General features: G+C 41.5%; 1 protein-coding gene across 3 annotated transcripts in view; it reads right to left on the reverse strand.

The window, feature by feature from the left end:
• Positions 1 to 16,279, reverse strand: part of virma (vir like m6A methyltransferase associated) — a 166,271-nt gene that overhangs the window by 10,164 nt on the left and 139,828 nt on the right. For all 3 annotated transcript variants that reach the window (XM_070894144.1, XM_070894154.1, XM_070894137.1), the window contains exons 22-23: positions 8,836 to 9,158; positions 6,067 to 6,126 (exon numbers count right to left, since the gene is read on the reverse strand). In XM_070894144.1, the coding sequence (XP_070750245.1) occupies positions 6,067 to 6,126; positions 8,836 to 9,158 (383 nt within the window). The remainder of the gene's footprint in view (positions 1 to 6,066; positions 6,127 to 8,835; positions 9,159 to 16,279) is intronic.

Genomic DNA, 16,279 nt, shown 5'->3' on the forward strand with positions numbered 1-16,279 from the left:
CCTGCTTGACAAATCTTCTAGACTTTTTTGAGGATGTTTCCAGTAGAGTGGACAAGGGAGAATCAGTTGATGTGTATTTGGACTTTCAGAAGGCTTTCGACAAGGTCCCACACAAGAGATTAAAGCACATGGGACTGGGGGTAGTGTGCTGACGTGGATTGAGAACTGGTTGGCAGACAGGAAGCAAAGAGTAGGAGTAAATGAGTACTTTTCAGAATGGCAGGCAGTGACTAGTGGGGTACCGCAAGGTTCTGTGCTGGGGCCCCAGCTGTTTACATTGTACATTAATAATTTAGACGAGGGGATTAAATGTAGTATCTCCAAATTTGCAGATGACACTAAGTTGGGTGGCAGTGTGAGCTGCGAGGAGGATGCTATGAAGTTGCAGTGACTTGGATAGGTTAGGTGAGTGGGCAAATGCATGGCAGATGAAGTATAATGTGGATAAATGTGAGGTTATCCACTTTGGTGGTAAAAACAGAGGGACAGACTATTATCTGAATGGTGACAGATTAAGAAAAGGGGAGGTGCAACAAGACCTGGATGTCATGGTACATCAGTCATTGAAGGTTGGCATGCAGGTACAGCAGGCGGTTAAGAAAGCAAATGGCATGTTGGCCTTCATAGCGAGAGGATTTGAGTACAGGGGCAGGGAGGTGTTACTACAGTTGTACAGGTCCTTGGTGAGGCCACTTCTGGGGTATTGTGTACAGTTTTGGTCTCCTAACTTAAGGAAGGACATTCTTGCTATTGAGGGAGTGCAGCGAAGGTTCACCAGACCGATTCCCGGGATGGCGGGACTGACATATCAAGAAATACTGGATCAACTGGGCTTGTATTCACTGGAGTTCAGAAGAATGAGAGGGGATCTCATAGAAGTGTTTAAAATTCTGATGGGTTTAGACAGGTTAGATGCAGGAAGAATGTTCCCAGTGTTGGGGAAGTGCAGAACCAGGGGTCACAGTCTAAGGATAAGGGGTAAGCCATTTAGGACCGAGATGAGGAGAAACTTCTTCACCCAGAGAGTGGTGAACCTGTGGAATTCTCTACCACAGAAAGTTGTTGAGGCCAATTCATTAAATATATTCAAAAAGGAGTTAGATGTAGACCTTACTACTAGGGGGATCAAGGGGTATGGCGAGAAAGCAGGAATGGGGTACTGAAGTTGCATGTTCAGCCATGAACTCATTGAATGGCGGTGCAGGTTCGAAGGGCCAGATGGCCTACTCCTGCACCTATTTTCTACGTTTCTATGTGTCCCCCAAGGACCTATCCTTGGTCCACTCCCTATATCTCATCTATATGCTGTATCTTGGCGATATCATCCGAAAACACAGTCAGTTTCCACATGTATGCTGACGACATCCAGCTCCATCTCTCCACCACTTCTCTCGATTCCTCCATGGTCTCTAAATTGTCAGACTGCTTATCCGACATCCAGTATTAGATGAGCAGAAATTTTCTCCAATTAAATATCGGGAAGACCAAAGCCATTCCCCTTGGTCCCCGCCACAAACTGCGTTCCCTAGCCACTGACTCTATCCCTCTCCCCAACAGCTATCTGATGCTAAACCAGAATGTTCGCAACCAAGGCGTCATATTTGACCCTGAAATGAGCTTCTGGCCACATATCCGCGGCATAACTAAAACCGCCTATTTTCACCTCCGTAACATTACCCACCTCCGCCCCGCCTCAGCTTTTCTGCTGCTAAAATCCTCATCCATGCCTTCGTTACCTCTACATTTGACTACTCCAACGCACTCCTGGCTGGCCTCCCACATTCTACACTACATAAACTTGAGGTCATCCAAAAATCAGCGCCCAACTCGCACCAAGTCCCGATCACCTATCCCCCTTGCGCTCGCTGACCTAGATTGGCTCTCAGTTAAGCAATGCCTCGATTTCAAAATTCTCATCCTTGTTTACAAATCCCTCCATGGCCTTGCATCTCCCTATCTCTGCAATCTCTTTTAGCCTAACAACCCCAAGAGATGTCTGCGCTCCTCAAATTCTGCCCTCTTGAGCATCCCTGATTATAACTGCTTAACCATCGGTGGCCGTGCCTTCAGCAACTTGGGCCCTAAGCTCTGAAACTCCCTCCCTAAACCTCTCCGCCTCTCTTTCCTCCTTTAAGACCCTCCTTAAAACCTATCTCTTGAACCAAGCTTTTGGTCATCTGCCGTAATTTCTTCTTGTGTGGCTCGGTGTTATATTTATCTGTTTTGTCTTATAACACTGCTGTGAGGCGCCTTGGGATGATTTACTACATTAAAGGCGCTATATAAATAAAAGTAGTTATTGTTATGATTTTCTAAATGTCCTGCTACGACTTCCTTAATAATGGATTTCAACATTTCCCAATATCAGATGTCAAGTTAACTGGCCTATAGTTTCCTGCTTTCTATTCCCCTCCGTTACATTTGCAGTTTTCCAATCTGCTGGGATCTTTCCAAAATCTAGGGAATTTTGGAAGATTACAACCAATCACAGAAAATTACAGCACGGAAAGAGGCCATTTCGGCCCATCGTGTCTGCGTCGGCCGACCAAGAGCTATCCAGCCTAATTCCACTTTTCAGCTTTTGGTCCGTATCCCTGTAGGTTACGGCACTTTAAGTGCACATCCAAGTATCTTTTAAATGTGGTGAGGGTTTCTGCCTCTACCACCCTTTCAGGCAGTGAGTTCTAGACCCCCATCAAAGAAATTTCCCCTCATATCTTCTCTAAACCACCCCCAATTACTTTAAATCTATGCCCCCTGGTTGTTGACCACTCTGCCAAGGGAAACAGGTCTTTCCTATCCACTCTATCCAGGCCCCTCATAATTTTATACACCTCAATCAGGTCTTCCCTCAGCCTCCTCTGTTCCAAAGAAAACAGACCCAGCATCTTCAATCTTTCCTCATAGCCAAAATTCTCCAGTCCAAGCAACATTCTTGTAAATCTCCTCTCCTTTCCAGTGCAATCACACCTTTTCTGTAATGTGATGACCAGAACTGCACAAGTACTCCAGCTGCGCCCTAACCAGTGTTTTATATAGTTCAAGCACAACGTCCTTGCTCTTGTATTCCTTGCTTTGACTAATAAAGGCAAGTATTCTATATACTTGCTATCTTCAGGGATCTGTGGACCTGCACTCCATGGTCCCTTTATTCCTCTACACTTTTCAGTGCCACTATCTCTGTAGCCACTTCTTTTAAGACCCTAGGATGGAGGTCATCAGGTACAGGGACTTGTCAGCCCTTAGTCCCATTAGTTTGCCGAATACTTTTTCTATTGTGATAATGATGGTTTTAATTTCCTCCCTCCCTTTTGCCCCCTGATTTTCTACTATTATTGGGATGTTTTTAGTGTCTTCTACCGTGAAGACAGAAACAAAATATTTATTCAAAGTCTCTGCCATTTCCTTGTTTCTCATTAGTAGTGTCCCAGTCTCATCCTCTAAGGGACCAACATTTACTTTAGCTACTCGCTTCCTTTTTATATTTCTTGCTAGTTTACTCTCAATCTATTTTCTCCCTCTATTATATTTTTAGTCATCCTTCTTTGGTTTCTAAAATTTTCCCAATCTTCTAGCCTACCACTAATCTTCACAACATTGTATGCCTTTTCTTTCAATTTGATACCAGCTTAACTTCCTTAGTTCGTCACGGATGGTTCATTTTTCTCGTAGAGTCTTTCTTTCTCAGTTCACCTTTCCATAGCAAAACAATTCAAAGCCAATGCTACCACTTGAAGCTGGAGTCTACTTATGTAGCAAGTGTTGCAAGGATCCCATACTCCCTGCATCTAAACTCTGCCTCAACCACTCCCTGTGGCAAAGCATTCTATGCTTGACCAATCCAGTGTAAAAAAAATCTCTTAACCTCGATGACCATTTTAAATTGGTGACCCCGTGTCACTGACTTCCCAACTAGAGGACATAATCCTTCCTTAGTCACTATCAGAAAACCCTGATTAAATATATTAGTCTTCTCAGCTCCAGCGGAAATAATCCCAGTATCTCAAGTCTCTCCTCATAACGATAGTTTCTCATCCCTGGTAGAATTCTAGTAAAATACACTATGGCTTTAACGGCCTTTCTAATAGCTTAATAGGTAAATGGTTAGGTACGAAGTCAAAAAGTTCCAAGTTCGATTCTTTGTCCATACAGAGTTAGCTGATCTCAGCCAGGCTGGTGGTAGAAGCTATGAATGGTCTCAGCAGCCATGTACTGGCAAGGTGAAAAATCAGCTAAGCATCTTGTTCCCGATTGGTGTCTTGTGAACTTTACAGGAAAGTGTCTGTGTGGGTATTATATAAGGACCAGATTGAGCTTGCCTGTGAGACGCCCATGGTATAATAGACTGCTAATGTTCCCAGAGTTCAAATCGAAAGAATGCCCACTTGGGTACGGTAGTGGAGGGTTGCTGGCACAAATGAATCATGTAACAGGATAAATGGGGGAAGAAAATTGAGAACTTTTTTTTTCTATGGCCGGACTGCATGCTTCCAGAATTTTGAAAAGGACTGGGTGAGGAAAAATTCTGGAAGCATGCCAAGAAATACTAATAGCTCAGAGAATATGTACAACAACAACTTGTATTTATATAGCGCCTTTAACGTAGTAAAGCATCCCAAGGCGCTTCAAATGCAAATACTATTTAAATTTCAAGAAAGGAGAGCAGTGATCTCAAAAAATCTTTAGGCAAAGTAAGCTTAAAATTATTTGAAAGAAAAATGTTTGCAAATATTACATGGGATGTATTGTAGAATTATTTTGCAAAATTGAGATGACTAACAGAGAGACCACATTTGGGAGTATTGTGCGCTGTTCAGAAGATTAACTACTGTATTAAATCTTAAATCAATGTACAACAAGCTAAGGGAACTAACTCGGTTCTCCTTAGACAGAAAGATTTTGAGAGGAGGATGAATAAAGTTCATTTGGGTCCTGAACACTGAAGTAAACAATGGAGTACATTAATTGAGCTGAATAACTTTACTCTGAAATTCCCACCCATCCTGATGAATACTTCAAAGTTAAAAAATAACTATAACATTTATCAGTAGAAATCTTTTCAATTTATGAACACATTTCTTATTCTCCTAATGTACATTTGGATCATGCCAAGAGGATCATCTGTAGCCTGGCTTCTTAGTGTAAAAAGTAAAAATTGAGGGCAGTTCCATATGAATTAGATCTTATTTACTCCTCCAGCTGGCCAATTTTAGACTTAAATACAATAATGCTCTTCAGTGGAAGTGTTTCAGATCCAGAATCCATAACAGCTGATTTCTACTGAGGTACAATTTAAAATACATGTCTACCTTTTAATTTAGAGCAGTTAAAAAAATGCAGCTTAGGACTAAAGTAATCAACTTCCTGAATAACCAACTGTCGAGTTAGTAGGATGATTTGATTTTGATTGTAAAATGGAATTTATAAAAAAATATATCAATTTAACGTAGTGGTTAACCTGAGTATCCAGGTTGTGTAATTTGAACAATTGGACCAGAGGAAAAATGTTTGCACTGGGACTGTAATGTGTAGTCAGCTGATGCCCATGAATGATTTTGTTTCAATGAATGTTTGTGCTTAATTTAATGCCAGTACTTGGAACACTCACGTTTCAGTGACCTGGTGTCAGTATCTACCACCTCACCCACCCTTGGGCCAGGTCTAACACAGCCAGCTGCAGAGTTAAGTTCCCTCTACTCTGCCTCAATCTTAGAAACGCACACCCAACTGCACTACAGTAATTTTCATTTCCCACACCAGTCATCCTTGGAGCCTCTCTGATTAAGATTGCCAGTTTAGAGCCAAATTTAATCCCATTAATCTGGGATGGATTCAAGCCCCTTTGTGCCAATAACCATCATGGATGGAATATGGTGTATGAGCAATCACAACCAAAAACCCATTACAAGGAGAGATACTTACTGCCCAAATATTATTTCAGATAAATTCAATTGCGATCGAGTGTACAATGATCTTAACAGATTATACATTATACATTCTTTCTACTGTCTATGTGAATTAATATATAATTGTTATACACAGACGCAGAGACAATAAATTACTTACGATTTCTAGTGCTAGGATGCAGAAGTCCGACTACATGAGCTGGAATAAAAGGTAGATCTTCTACAAAGAGAAAAAGAAAAAGATTAATAAAAAGTACAATTAACCACCTGGTTGCTATGTCTTATTTCTAATTCTCTCCTCCCTTGCATTGTGCACTATTTCACATTCTCTTTGAAATAAGATACCTGTATTACAATTCACAGAGCAAAAACATAGGTGCGACTTAGGAGTAAGCCACAATAAATATTTATGTTTATAATTGTCACTCTATACTGCTTTGGAATGTTGGTATAAATAAAAGTGACACAAATTTTATGAAATACTATTAAATTTCATCTTCCCTTAATAGTATTTGTTCCTTTTGTAAAAATGTGACAGAACAAGAGAATTAGGAGATGTATATGTACAAGCTCCATGGAAAAGGGTGCACCATCTGAAGAAAAGGGAGAGGATTCAGTTTCATCACAACAGCTTTACAGTGCCAGTGATGAAAATGCATACTCTCCCTTTCATATTTACATCAGAAGATTGTGCACATACAAACCAGCCAGCAACCAAATCAAGACCTATACAGCTGAAGGCACAAAGGAATGCAGAATTCACAGATATTTGTAGGGCTGGAGGTTACAGAGGTAGGGAGGGGTGTGGCCATGGAAGGATTTGAACACGAGGGTTAAAATTGTAAAATCGAGGTGTTCGTTGACCGGGTGCCAATGCAGGTCAGCGAGCACAGGAGTGATAGGTAAGCGGGACTTGGTGTGGATCTGGATACGAGCAGCAGAGTTTTGGATGAGCTCATTTATGAAGGGCAGAGGATGGTTTACTGGCCAGGAGAACATTGGAATAGTCGCGTCTGGAAGTAACAAAAGCATGGATGAGGGTTTCCGCAGCAGATAAATTGAGGTAGGAGCAGAGACAGGTGATGTTACAGAGGTGGAAGTAGGCAGTCTTTGTGATGGAGAGCATATGGGATCAGCTCAGCTCAGGGTCAAATAGGAAGCCATGGATGCAAACAGTTTTGAATTTTGGAAAAACAATCTAAATGCTAGAAACCTTTTCAGAGTCCATGTGTATGCTCTGACAAACTAAATTATTCAAGGAAGGGATGAGAATTGAACAAGTGCGTGCTGAACCAGGGCCAATGAGGAAAGCCAAACTGGTAAATTCCTCTCCGACTCCTTCAGGCAATCAAAACCAGTCCAGGAGATCACATTGACCATACGTATGTTAACTTAATTCACTTACCTTCTATATCATGCGATATTGCTCCAGCCAAGAACTGGTCCATGCAGAGAGTCAGCACTCACCGCACAAGCCGGCAATGCATTCCAGAAGCTCACTACTCAGAAAGAAGAAGCACCTAACATTTAGCTTATTCCTACATTTGTGAAGTTTAAATGCATGTCCCTGGTCCTCCCCAATCTGTCAAACGGAAATAATCTATCAATAGGCATACAATCAAGCCTTTTCATTATTTTATATACCTATATTAGGGCAGCTCTAAGTCTCCGCTGCTCTAAAGTAAATAGACCCAGCTTTTTAAGCCTGAGTAACTACAATTCTTTAAGCTAGAAATCATTTTCGTAACCCTCCTCTGAACCTTTTTCGGGGGAGGGGAGGAGGGGCGTCCAGAACGGGACGGAGTACGCCAGATGCGGTCTAACCAATGACCTGTATAATGTCAGAATGGTGTCCTTCGATTTGTACTGAGGGGTTCAATTAATACAATCCTATTTTGCTTTGGCTACAGCTTCTTTGCATTGGTCGTGAATCATCAATGATCTATGCACAACAACACCCAGATCCTTTTCTCTCGCAACTCTCTCAGTATAATTCTGCAAATGTATTCTGTGTTGGTCCTACCTACATGCATGACACTACACTTATCTAGTTTAAATGTCATTTGCCATTGTTTGGCCCATTCCCCGAGTGCATCTAAATCTCTGCATTGGATTATACTCTTCTACTATCTTAACCCTTGAACACATTTTTATATAATTTCCTAACATACTGATCATCATCATCATCATCATCATCATAGGCGGTCCCTCGAAATGAGGATGACTTGCTTCCACGCCAAAAAAGGACTGATCATATCCCCAACACCACTATCCAGGTCATTAATGGAAAATAGTCCAAAGTAGCAGGCCTAACACCAATTCCTGGGGGACACCACTAGTAACCTGCTTCCAGCCTGTTCTACAACCGTTGATTACAACATTTTGGCTATGGAATTAGAGCCAATTCCTAATCCAGCATATCAAATTCCCACATATACCACAAGATTCTATCTTATGAAGTAACCTAATGTGAGGTGGCTTATCAAGGTTCTCTGAAAGTACAAGTAGATAATGTCAATCAGATTACCCTCATTCACTAACCAAGTAACTTCTTCAAAAAAACTCAAATCAAGTTTGTAAGACACAACCTTCTGTTCCAGAAGCCGTGTTGAGTATCTCAAATGGCCCCTTCTCTTTCACAGTGATCAAAAAGGTCACCTCTTAGGATCCCTTCAAGCATCTTCCCAATGATGGATGTCAGGCTGATGGGCCTGTAGTTCCCTGGCTCCGATTTTACCCCTTGGAACTACATGAGCTACCTTATAATCTAAGGGAATTATCCCTGACTCTTGAGCTATTGAAAATAGCTTTTGCTGTTGCTGAAGCATTAAATGAATTAAATAAATAAAATGCAAAGACCAGATTATTTTAATTTGTTCAGTATCACACTATATGACATAGGAAGTGTGTATGATAAATATTAACAAACCTTTAGGAGCAGGTGGAGAAAAGAAACGGTTTTGACTGTGAAAGACACCTCGTCCTCTATTTCCAGAAAATCCACCACGAGGAGCTTTCTGAGGTCCTTTATTTGTCCTTTTAGCTGGGGGTGGGCCAGAGGAGGGAACGTCTTTGCATTCTGCTGCTACAAAATCGTCCACGTGCATTGAGGGTGGTCTGCTTGTATTTTGCTTCCGTTGCCGAAATATATCATGAGGTCTACAATTTGACCCAAATCCCCCTCTGCCTCGACCTCTGGGAGGTGGCACTATATGGGCTCGTTTAGCAGGCTCTATATATTCAGATTTTCCACTAAAATAAAATTCAGAAATAGATCATAGAAAATGTAAAAATGAGTCTAAATGAGTTACACATACCATCACATAAATGCAAATAAAATCAATCTTGAACTTTACAGAAAAAGTACACTTTAGTTATATTTTTCATTAAATAACTAAATTCAAAGTTGAGGTTAAAATAATTCATATACAACTTCTGTAAAAGACTGATTTCCAAAACAACCTCATCCTTCAGAACTGTCCCCCTCTGGATAAATCATAATTTTAGATCAAATTATAATTTAAAATTTTTTTTTTAATAGATTTTTCATCTTCTGAAAGCATTCACATTTTAATCAGCTAGTAACCACATCAGGCACAGTCAACTACTCAAATAACCTGCCTCTGCTACGGTTCCAGTCAGACATTTGCATTTCCCACACTAAACAATCTGTAGCTTCTCTAAATGAGACAAAAGAACATAAGAAAATAAGAACAGTAGACTCTGCGGCCCCTTGACCTGCTTCGCTATTCAATAAGATCATGGCTGATCATCGACCGCAACTCCACTTTCCCGCCCGATCTCCATATCTCTTGATTCCCCTAGACTCCAAAAATTCTATCTCAGCCTTGAATATATTCAGAGACTCAGCATCCACAGCCCTTTGGGGCAGAGAATTCCAAAGATTCACAACCCTCTGAGTGAAGAAATTCCTCCTCCTCTCTGTCTTAAATGGCCTACCCCTTATCCTGAGACTGTGACCTCCTAGTTCGAGACACTCCAGCCAGGGGAAACAACCTCTCAGCATCTACCCTGTCAATCCAGAATCTTGTATATTTCAATGAACTCGCCTCTCATTCTTCTAAACTCCAGAGTCACAATCTCTCATCATAAGACAACCCTCTCATGCCAGGAATCAGTCTCCAAGGCAAGTATATCCTTCCTTAAATAAGGAGACCAAAAACTGTGTGCAGTACTCCAGGTGTGGTCTCACCAAAGCCCTGTACAATTATAGCAAGTCTTCCTTACTCTTATACTCCAACCTCTTGCAATAAAGGACAACATGCCATTTGCCTTCCTTATTGCTTGCTGTACCTGCATGCTAGCTTTGTGTTTCTTGCACAAGGACACCCAAATCTCTCTCAACACCATTTAAAAGTTTCACACCATTTAAAAAATATTCTGTTTTTCTATTCTTCTAGCAAAGTGAATAAACCTCACATTTGCCTACATTATACTCCCTTTGCCACCTTACTGCCCACTTAGTCTATCTATATCCTTTTGCAGACACTTTGTGTTTTCCTCCCACCTAGCTTTGTATTGTCAGCAAACTTGGATACATTACACTCGGTCCCTTCTTCTAGGTCATTAACATAGATTGTAAATCGCTGAGGCCCCAGCACTGATCCTTGCGGCACCCCACTAGTTATCATCTGCCAACCTGAAAATAACCCGTTTATCCCTACTCTCTGTTTTCTATCCGTTAATCAATCCTCTATCCATGCTAATACATTACCTCCAAACCCATGAGCCCTTATCTTGTGTAATAACCTTTTATTTGGCACCTTATCGAATGCCTTTTGTAAATCTAGTTATGCTACATCCACTGGTTCCCCTTTATCTATGTCGCTAGTTACATCCTTAAAAAACTAATAAATTTGTCAAACACGATTTCCCTTTCATAAACCATGTTGACTCTGCCTAATCATGTTATGATTATATAAGTGCCCTGATACCACTTCCATAACAATGGATTCCAGCATTTAACTGGCCTGCAGTTCCCTGTTTTCTCTCTCCCTCCTTTCTTGAATAGCGGACATTAGAAACTCAGTTGTAATTGCTCAAATCCATTTTATGTAGGAACTTAACACTTATAGCCAACAACGCAAAGCGATCATCCCCATCACTGCTGATGTCATTTAAACTCAGGGATCTGAGTTGGGACCTCAACTATTCACCGTATTTATTAACGACTTCGATGATGGGACAGAAAGCCACATATCTATGTTTGCCGATGACACAAAGATAGATGGCATTGTAAGTTGTTTAGAAGGAAGCATAAAATTACAAAGAGATATTAACAGATTAAGTGAATGGGCAAAACTGTGGCAAATGGATTTTAATATTGGCAAGTGTGAGGTTTGGATCTAAAAAGGATAGTTTCGAGTACTTTCTAAATGGTGAAAGCTAGAAACAGAGGAGGTCCAAAGAGACTTAGGGGTCCATGTACATAGATTGTTAAAATGTCATGGACAGGTACAGAAAATAATCAAAAAGGCTAATGGAATACAGGGGGTTAGAAGTTATGCTACAGCTGTACAAAGTCCTGGTTAGACCACATCTGGAGTACTGGGCACCACATCTTTTGAAGGATATATTAGCCTTGGAGGGAGTGCAGCGTAGATTTACCAGAATTATACCTGGACACCAAGGATTACATTATAGAGGAGAAATTACACAAACTAAGATTGTATTCCCTGGAATTTAGAAGATTAAGGGATGATTTGATAAAGTTTTCAAGATATTAAGGGGAACTGATTGGAAATAGTTTATTTCTACCCTATGGTTGGGGAGTCTCGGACTAAAAGACGTAGCCTAAAAGTTAGAGCCAGGCCTTTCAAGAGTGAAGTTAGTAAATACTTCTACATGTAAAGGACGGTAGAAGTTTGGATCTCTCTTCCACAAATGACAGTTAATTTTAAAGACAACATTGACAGATTTTTGTTAACCAACGGCATTGAAAGATATGGGACAAAGGCAAGTATTTGAAGTTACGTCACAGATCAGCCAGGAAATCATTGATTGGCAGAACAGACTGGAGAGGCTAAATGGACTACTCCTGCTTCTATGTTCCTACAGAATCCAAGGAGGTTGGGGAGTAGAAAGTGGAGGTACTAATCTTTAAATCTTTGGAAATTAGAATTGTGCAAAGGACTGGAGGGTGTTACATTCCAGTTCAAAAGAATGGGGAAAAAAAGATAAACCAGAAAACTGTAATCAGGGACAGTCAGCACTGATTTTGTAAGGGCAGATTATGCTTGACCACCTTAATTGAATTTGAAGAAATCACACTGTATAGTTAAAGGGAATGCAGTGGGCATTGTATATCAAACTGCTTCAGGATGTGGGCAGTGATCTGCATCCCAGGAATGTGTGCTGGGACCTCTTTTTTCCATTTATATAAATAACTTGGACTTAGGTACAAGAGGAGGTTTGCTGATGATATCAAATTAGAAGGCATGGAGGAAGAATGCAGGAAAATACAGATAGGCAAATTGGGCAGGCAGATGGAATATGCAGTTCAATACATAAAAATTTGACATTTTCCACTTTAGGAAAAAGAACAGACGACAGATACAGAGAATCTATTGGTACAAATATACAAATCTTTCAAGGTGCCAGTGCAGGAATAAAAATCCATTAAAAAGGCAAATGGGATTCTGGGTTATACATGGGCTGTAGAATAAAAGCAAGGAAGTGAAGCTGACTTTACATAAGACATCGGTTATACCACAGTTGGAGTACTGCGTGCAGTTCTGAGCCATTGGAAAAAAACCAAAACTGAGCAGCCACTCTGAACTGAATACCAGTGACCTTTGCTGGAAAGGCTGTTGGGCTCGTTTCAGACAGGATTGGGCTTAACTAACGCCTTCATGGTCAAATAGCCTTCCAACATACACCATTCTAACTCACACATGAAGCACCGCAATTTAGGAAAGGTACTCGAGGGCTGTCGGCACACATGAAACAACTCCCCAGTGATTGAGTTTCAAATTCAGATGAAGGGTGAGTACGCTTTGAGTTTCAAATTCAGATGGAGGGTGAATACGCTTTGAGTACTGTTGAGGGGGATGACCCATCAGGGGAGGGCAGCAGCAGCCAAGTTCATGGCACCGTGGCTAGCTCTGTTGCACAGGAGGTCAGGAAAAAAGAGTGGGAGAGCAATAGTGATAGGGGATTCAATTGTAAGGGGAATAGAAAAGTGTTTCTGCGGTCGCAACCGAGACTCCAGGAAGGTATGTTGCCTCCCTGGTGCAAAGGTCAAGGATGTCTCGGAGCGGGTGCAGGACATTCCGAAAAGGGAGGGTGAACAGCCGGCTGTCGTGGTGCATATTGGTACCAACGAAAGAGATTAAAAAAAAAAGGGATGAGGTCCTACGAGATGAATTTAAGGAGCTAGCAGCTAAATTTAAGAAATAGGACCTCAAAAGTAGTAATCTCGGGATTGCTACCAGTACCACGTGCTAGTCAGAGTAGGAATCGCAGGATAGCGCAGATGAATACGTGGCTTGAGCAGTGGTGCAGCAGGGAGGGATTGAAATTCCTGGAGCATTGGAACCGGTTCTGGGGGAGGTGGGACCAGTACAAACTGGACGGTCTGCACCTGGGCAGGACCGGAACCAATGTCCTAGGGGGAGTGTTTGCTAATGCTGTTGGGGAGGAGTTAAACTAATATGGCAGGGGGATGGGAACCAATGCAGGGAGACAGAGGGAAACAAAATGGAGACAGAAGCAAAAGACAGAAAGGAGATGAGTAAAAGTGGAGGGCAGAGAAACCCAAGGCAAAAAAAAAGGGCCACTCTACAGCAAAATTCTAAAGGGTCAAAGTGTAATAAAAAGACAAGCCTGAAAGCCCGGTGCCTCAAAGCGAGGAGTATTCGGAACCCAGGAGAGGGCTCTGAGCTAGTTAGAGTGGGTGAGAGTGCAGATGAACAGGACCCCAAGAAAGAATGCAAAAGGCAGGAGGCAACAGAGCAGAGTAGCACTGGGGTAAGTGTAAACCACAATGTGATAGGAAGGGACAATATGTATGAATATAAAGGGGCTGCAGGAGGGGTCAAAACTAAAAATCATGGTTTAAAAACTAGTCTTAAAACACTCTACCTAAGCGCACGCAGCATTCGAAATAAAGTAAATGAGTTGACGGCACAAATCATTACAAATGGGTATGATTTGGTGGCCATTACAGAAACGTAGTTGCAGGGTGGCCAAGACTGGGAATTAAACATACAGAGTATCTGACAATTCGGAAGGATAGACAAGAAGATAAAGGAGGTGGGGTAGCTCTGTTAATAAAGGATGATATCAGAACAGTTGTGAGAGATGATATTGGCTCTAATGAACAAAATGTTTAATCATTGTGGGTGGAGATTAGAGATAGTAAGGGGAAAAAGTCATTGGTGGGCGTAGTTTACAGGCCCCCAAATAATAACTTCACGGTGGGGCGGACAATAATCAAGGGAATAATGGAGGCATGTGAAAAAGGAACGGCAGTAATCATGGAGGATTTTAACGAACATATCGATTGGTCAAATCAAATCGCACGGGGTAGCCTGGAGGAGGAATTCATAAAATGCATACGGGATTGTTTCTTAGAACAGTATGTTACAGAACCTAAAAGGGAACAAGCTATCTTAGATTTGGTCCTGTGTAATGAGACAGGAATAATAAACGATCTCCGAGTAAAAGATCCTCTCGGAATGAGTGATCACAGTATGGTTGAATTTGTAATACAGATTGAGGGTGAGGAAGTAGTGTCTCAAACGAGTGTGCTGTGCTTAAACAAAGGGGACTACAGTGGGATGAGGGCAGAGTTGGCTAAAGTAGACTGGAAACACAGACTAAACGGTGGCACAATTGAGGAACAGTGGAGGACTTTTTAATGAGTTCTTTCATAGTGCTCAACAAAAATATATTCCAGTGAAAAAGAAGGGCGGTAAGAGAAGGGATAACCAGCCATGGATAACCAAGGAAATAAAGGGTATCAAATTGAAAACCAATGCGTATAAGTTGGCCAAGGTTAGTAGGAAACGAGAAGATTGGGAAAATTTTAAACGACAGCAAAGAATGACTAAGAAAGCAATAAAGAAAGGAAAGATAGATTACGAAAGTAAACTTGCGCAAGACATAAAAACAGATAGTAAAAGCTTTTACCGATATATAAAACGGAAAAGAGTGACTAAAGTAAATGTTGGTCCTTTAGAAGATGAGAAGGGGGATTTAATAATGGGAAATGTGGAAATGGCTGAGACCTTAAATAATTGTTTTGCTTTGGTCTTCACAGTGGAAGACACAAAAACCATGCCAAAAATTGCTGGTCACGGGAATGTGGGAAGGGAGGATCTTGAGACAATTCACGAGGGAGGTAATGCTGGACAGGCTAATGGGACTCAAGGTTGACAAGTCCTCTGGTCCTGATGAAATGCATCCCAGGGTATTAAAAGAGATGGTGGAAGTTATTGCAGATGCATTCGTTATAATCTACCAAAATTCTCTGGACTCTGTGGAGGTACCAGCGGATTGGAAAGCAGCTAATGTAACGCCTCTGTTTAAAAAAGGGGGCAGACAAAAGGCAGGTAACTATAGGCCGGTTAGTTTAACATCTGTAATGGGGAAAATGCTTGAAGCTATCATTAAGGAAGAAATAGCGGGACATCTAGATAGGAATAGTGCAATCAAGCAGACGCAACATGGATTCATGAAGGGGAAATCATGTTTAACTAATTTACTGGAATTCTTTGAGGATATAACGAGCATGGTGGATAGAGGTGTACCGATGGATGTGGTGTATTTAGATTTCCAAAAGGCATTCGATAAGGTGCCACACAAAAGGTTACTGCAGAAGATAGAGGTATGCGGAGTCAGAGGAAATGTATTAGCATGGATCGAGAATTGGCTGGCTAACAGAAAGCAGAGAGTCGGGATAAATGGGTCCTTTTCGGGTTGGAAATCGGTGGTTAGTGGTGTGCCACAGGGATCGGTGCTGGGACCACAACTGTTTACAATATACATTGATGACCTGTAAGAGGGGACAGAGTGTAGTGTAACAAAATTTGCAGATGACACAAAGATTAGTGGGAAAGCGGGTTGTGTAGAGGACACAGAGAGGCTGCAAAGAGATTTAAATAGGTTAAGCGAATGGGTAAGGTTTGGCAGATGGAATACAATGTCGGAAAATGTGAGGTCATCCACCTTGGGAAAAAAAAACAGTAAAAGGGAATATTATTTGAATGGGGCGAAATTACAACATGCTGCGGTGCAGAGGGACCTGGGGGTCCTTGTGCATGAATCCCAAAAAGTTAGTTTGCAGGTGCAGCAGGTAATCAGGAAGGCGAATGGAATGTTGGCCTTCATTGCGAGAGGGATGGAGTACA

Source organism: Pristiophorus japonicus, chromosome 1 (assembly GCF_044704955.1).
Source record: "Pristiophorus japonicus isolate sPriJap1 chromosome 1, sPriJap1.hap1, whole genome shotgun sequence".
NCBI classification, from domain to species: Eukaryota; Metazoa; Chordata; class Chondrichthyes; family Pristiophoridae; genus Pristiophorus; species Pristiophorus japonicus.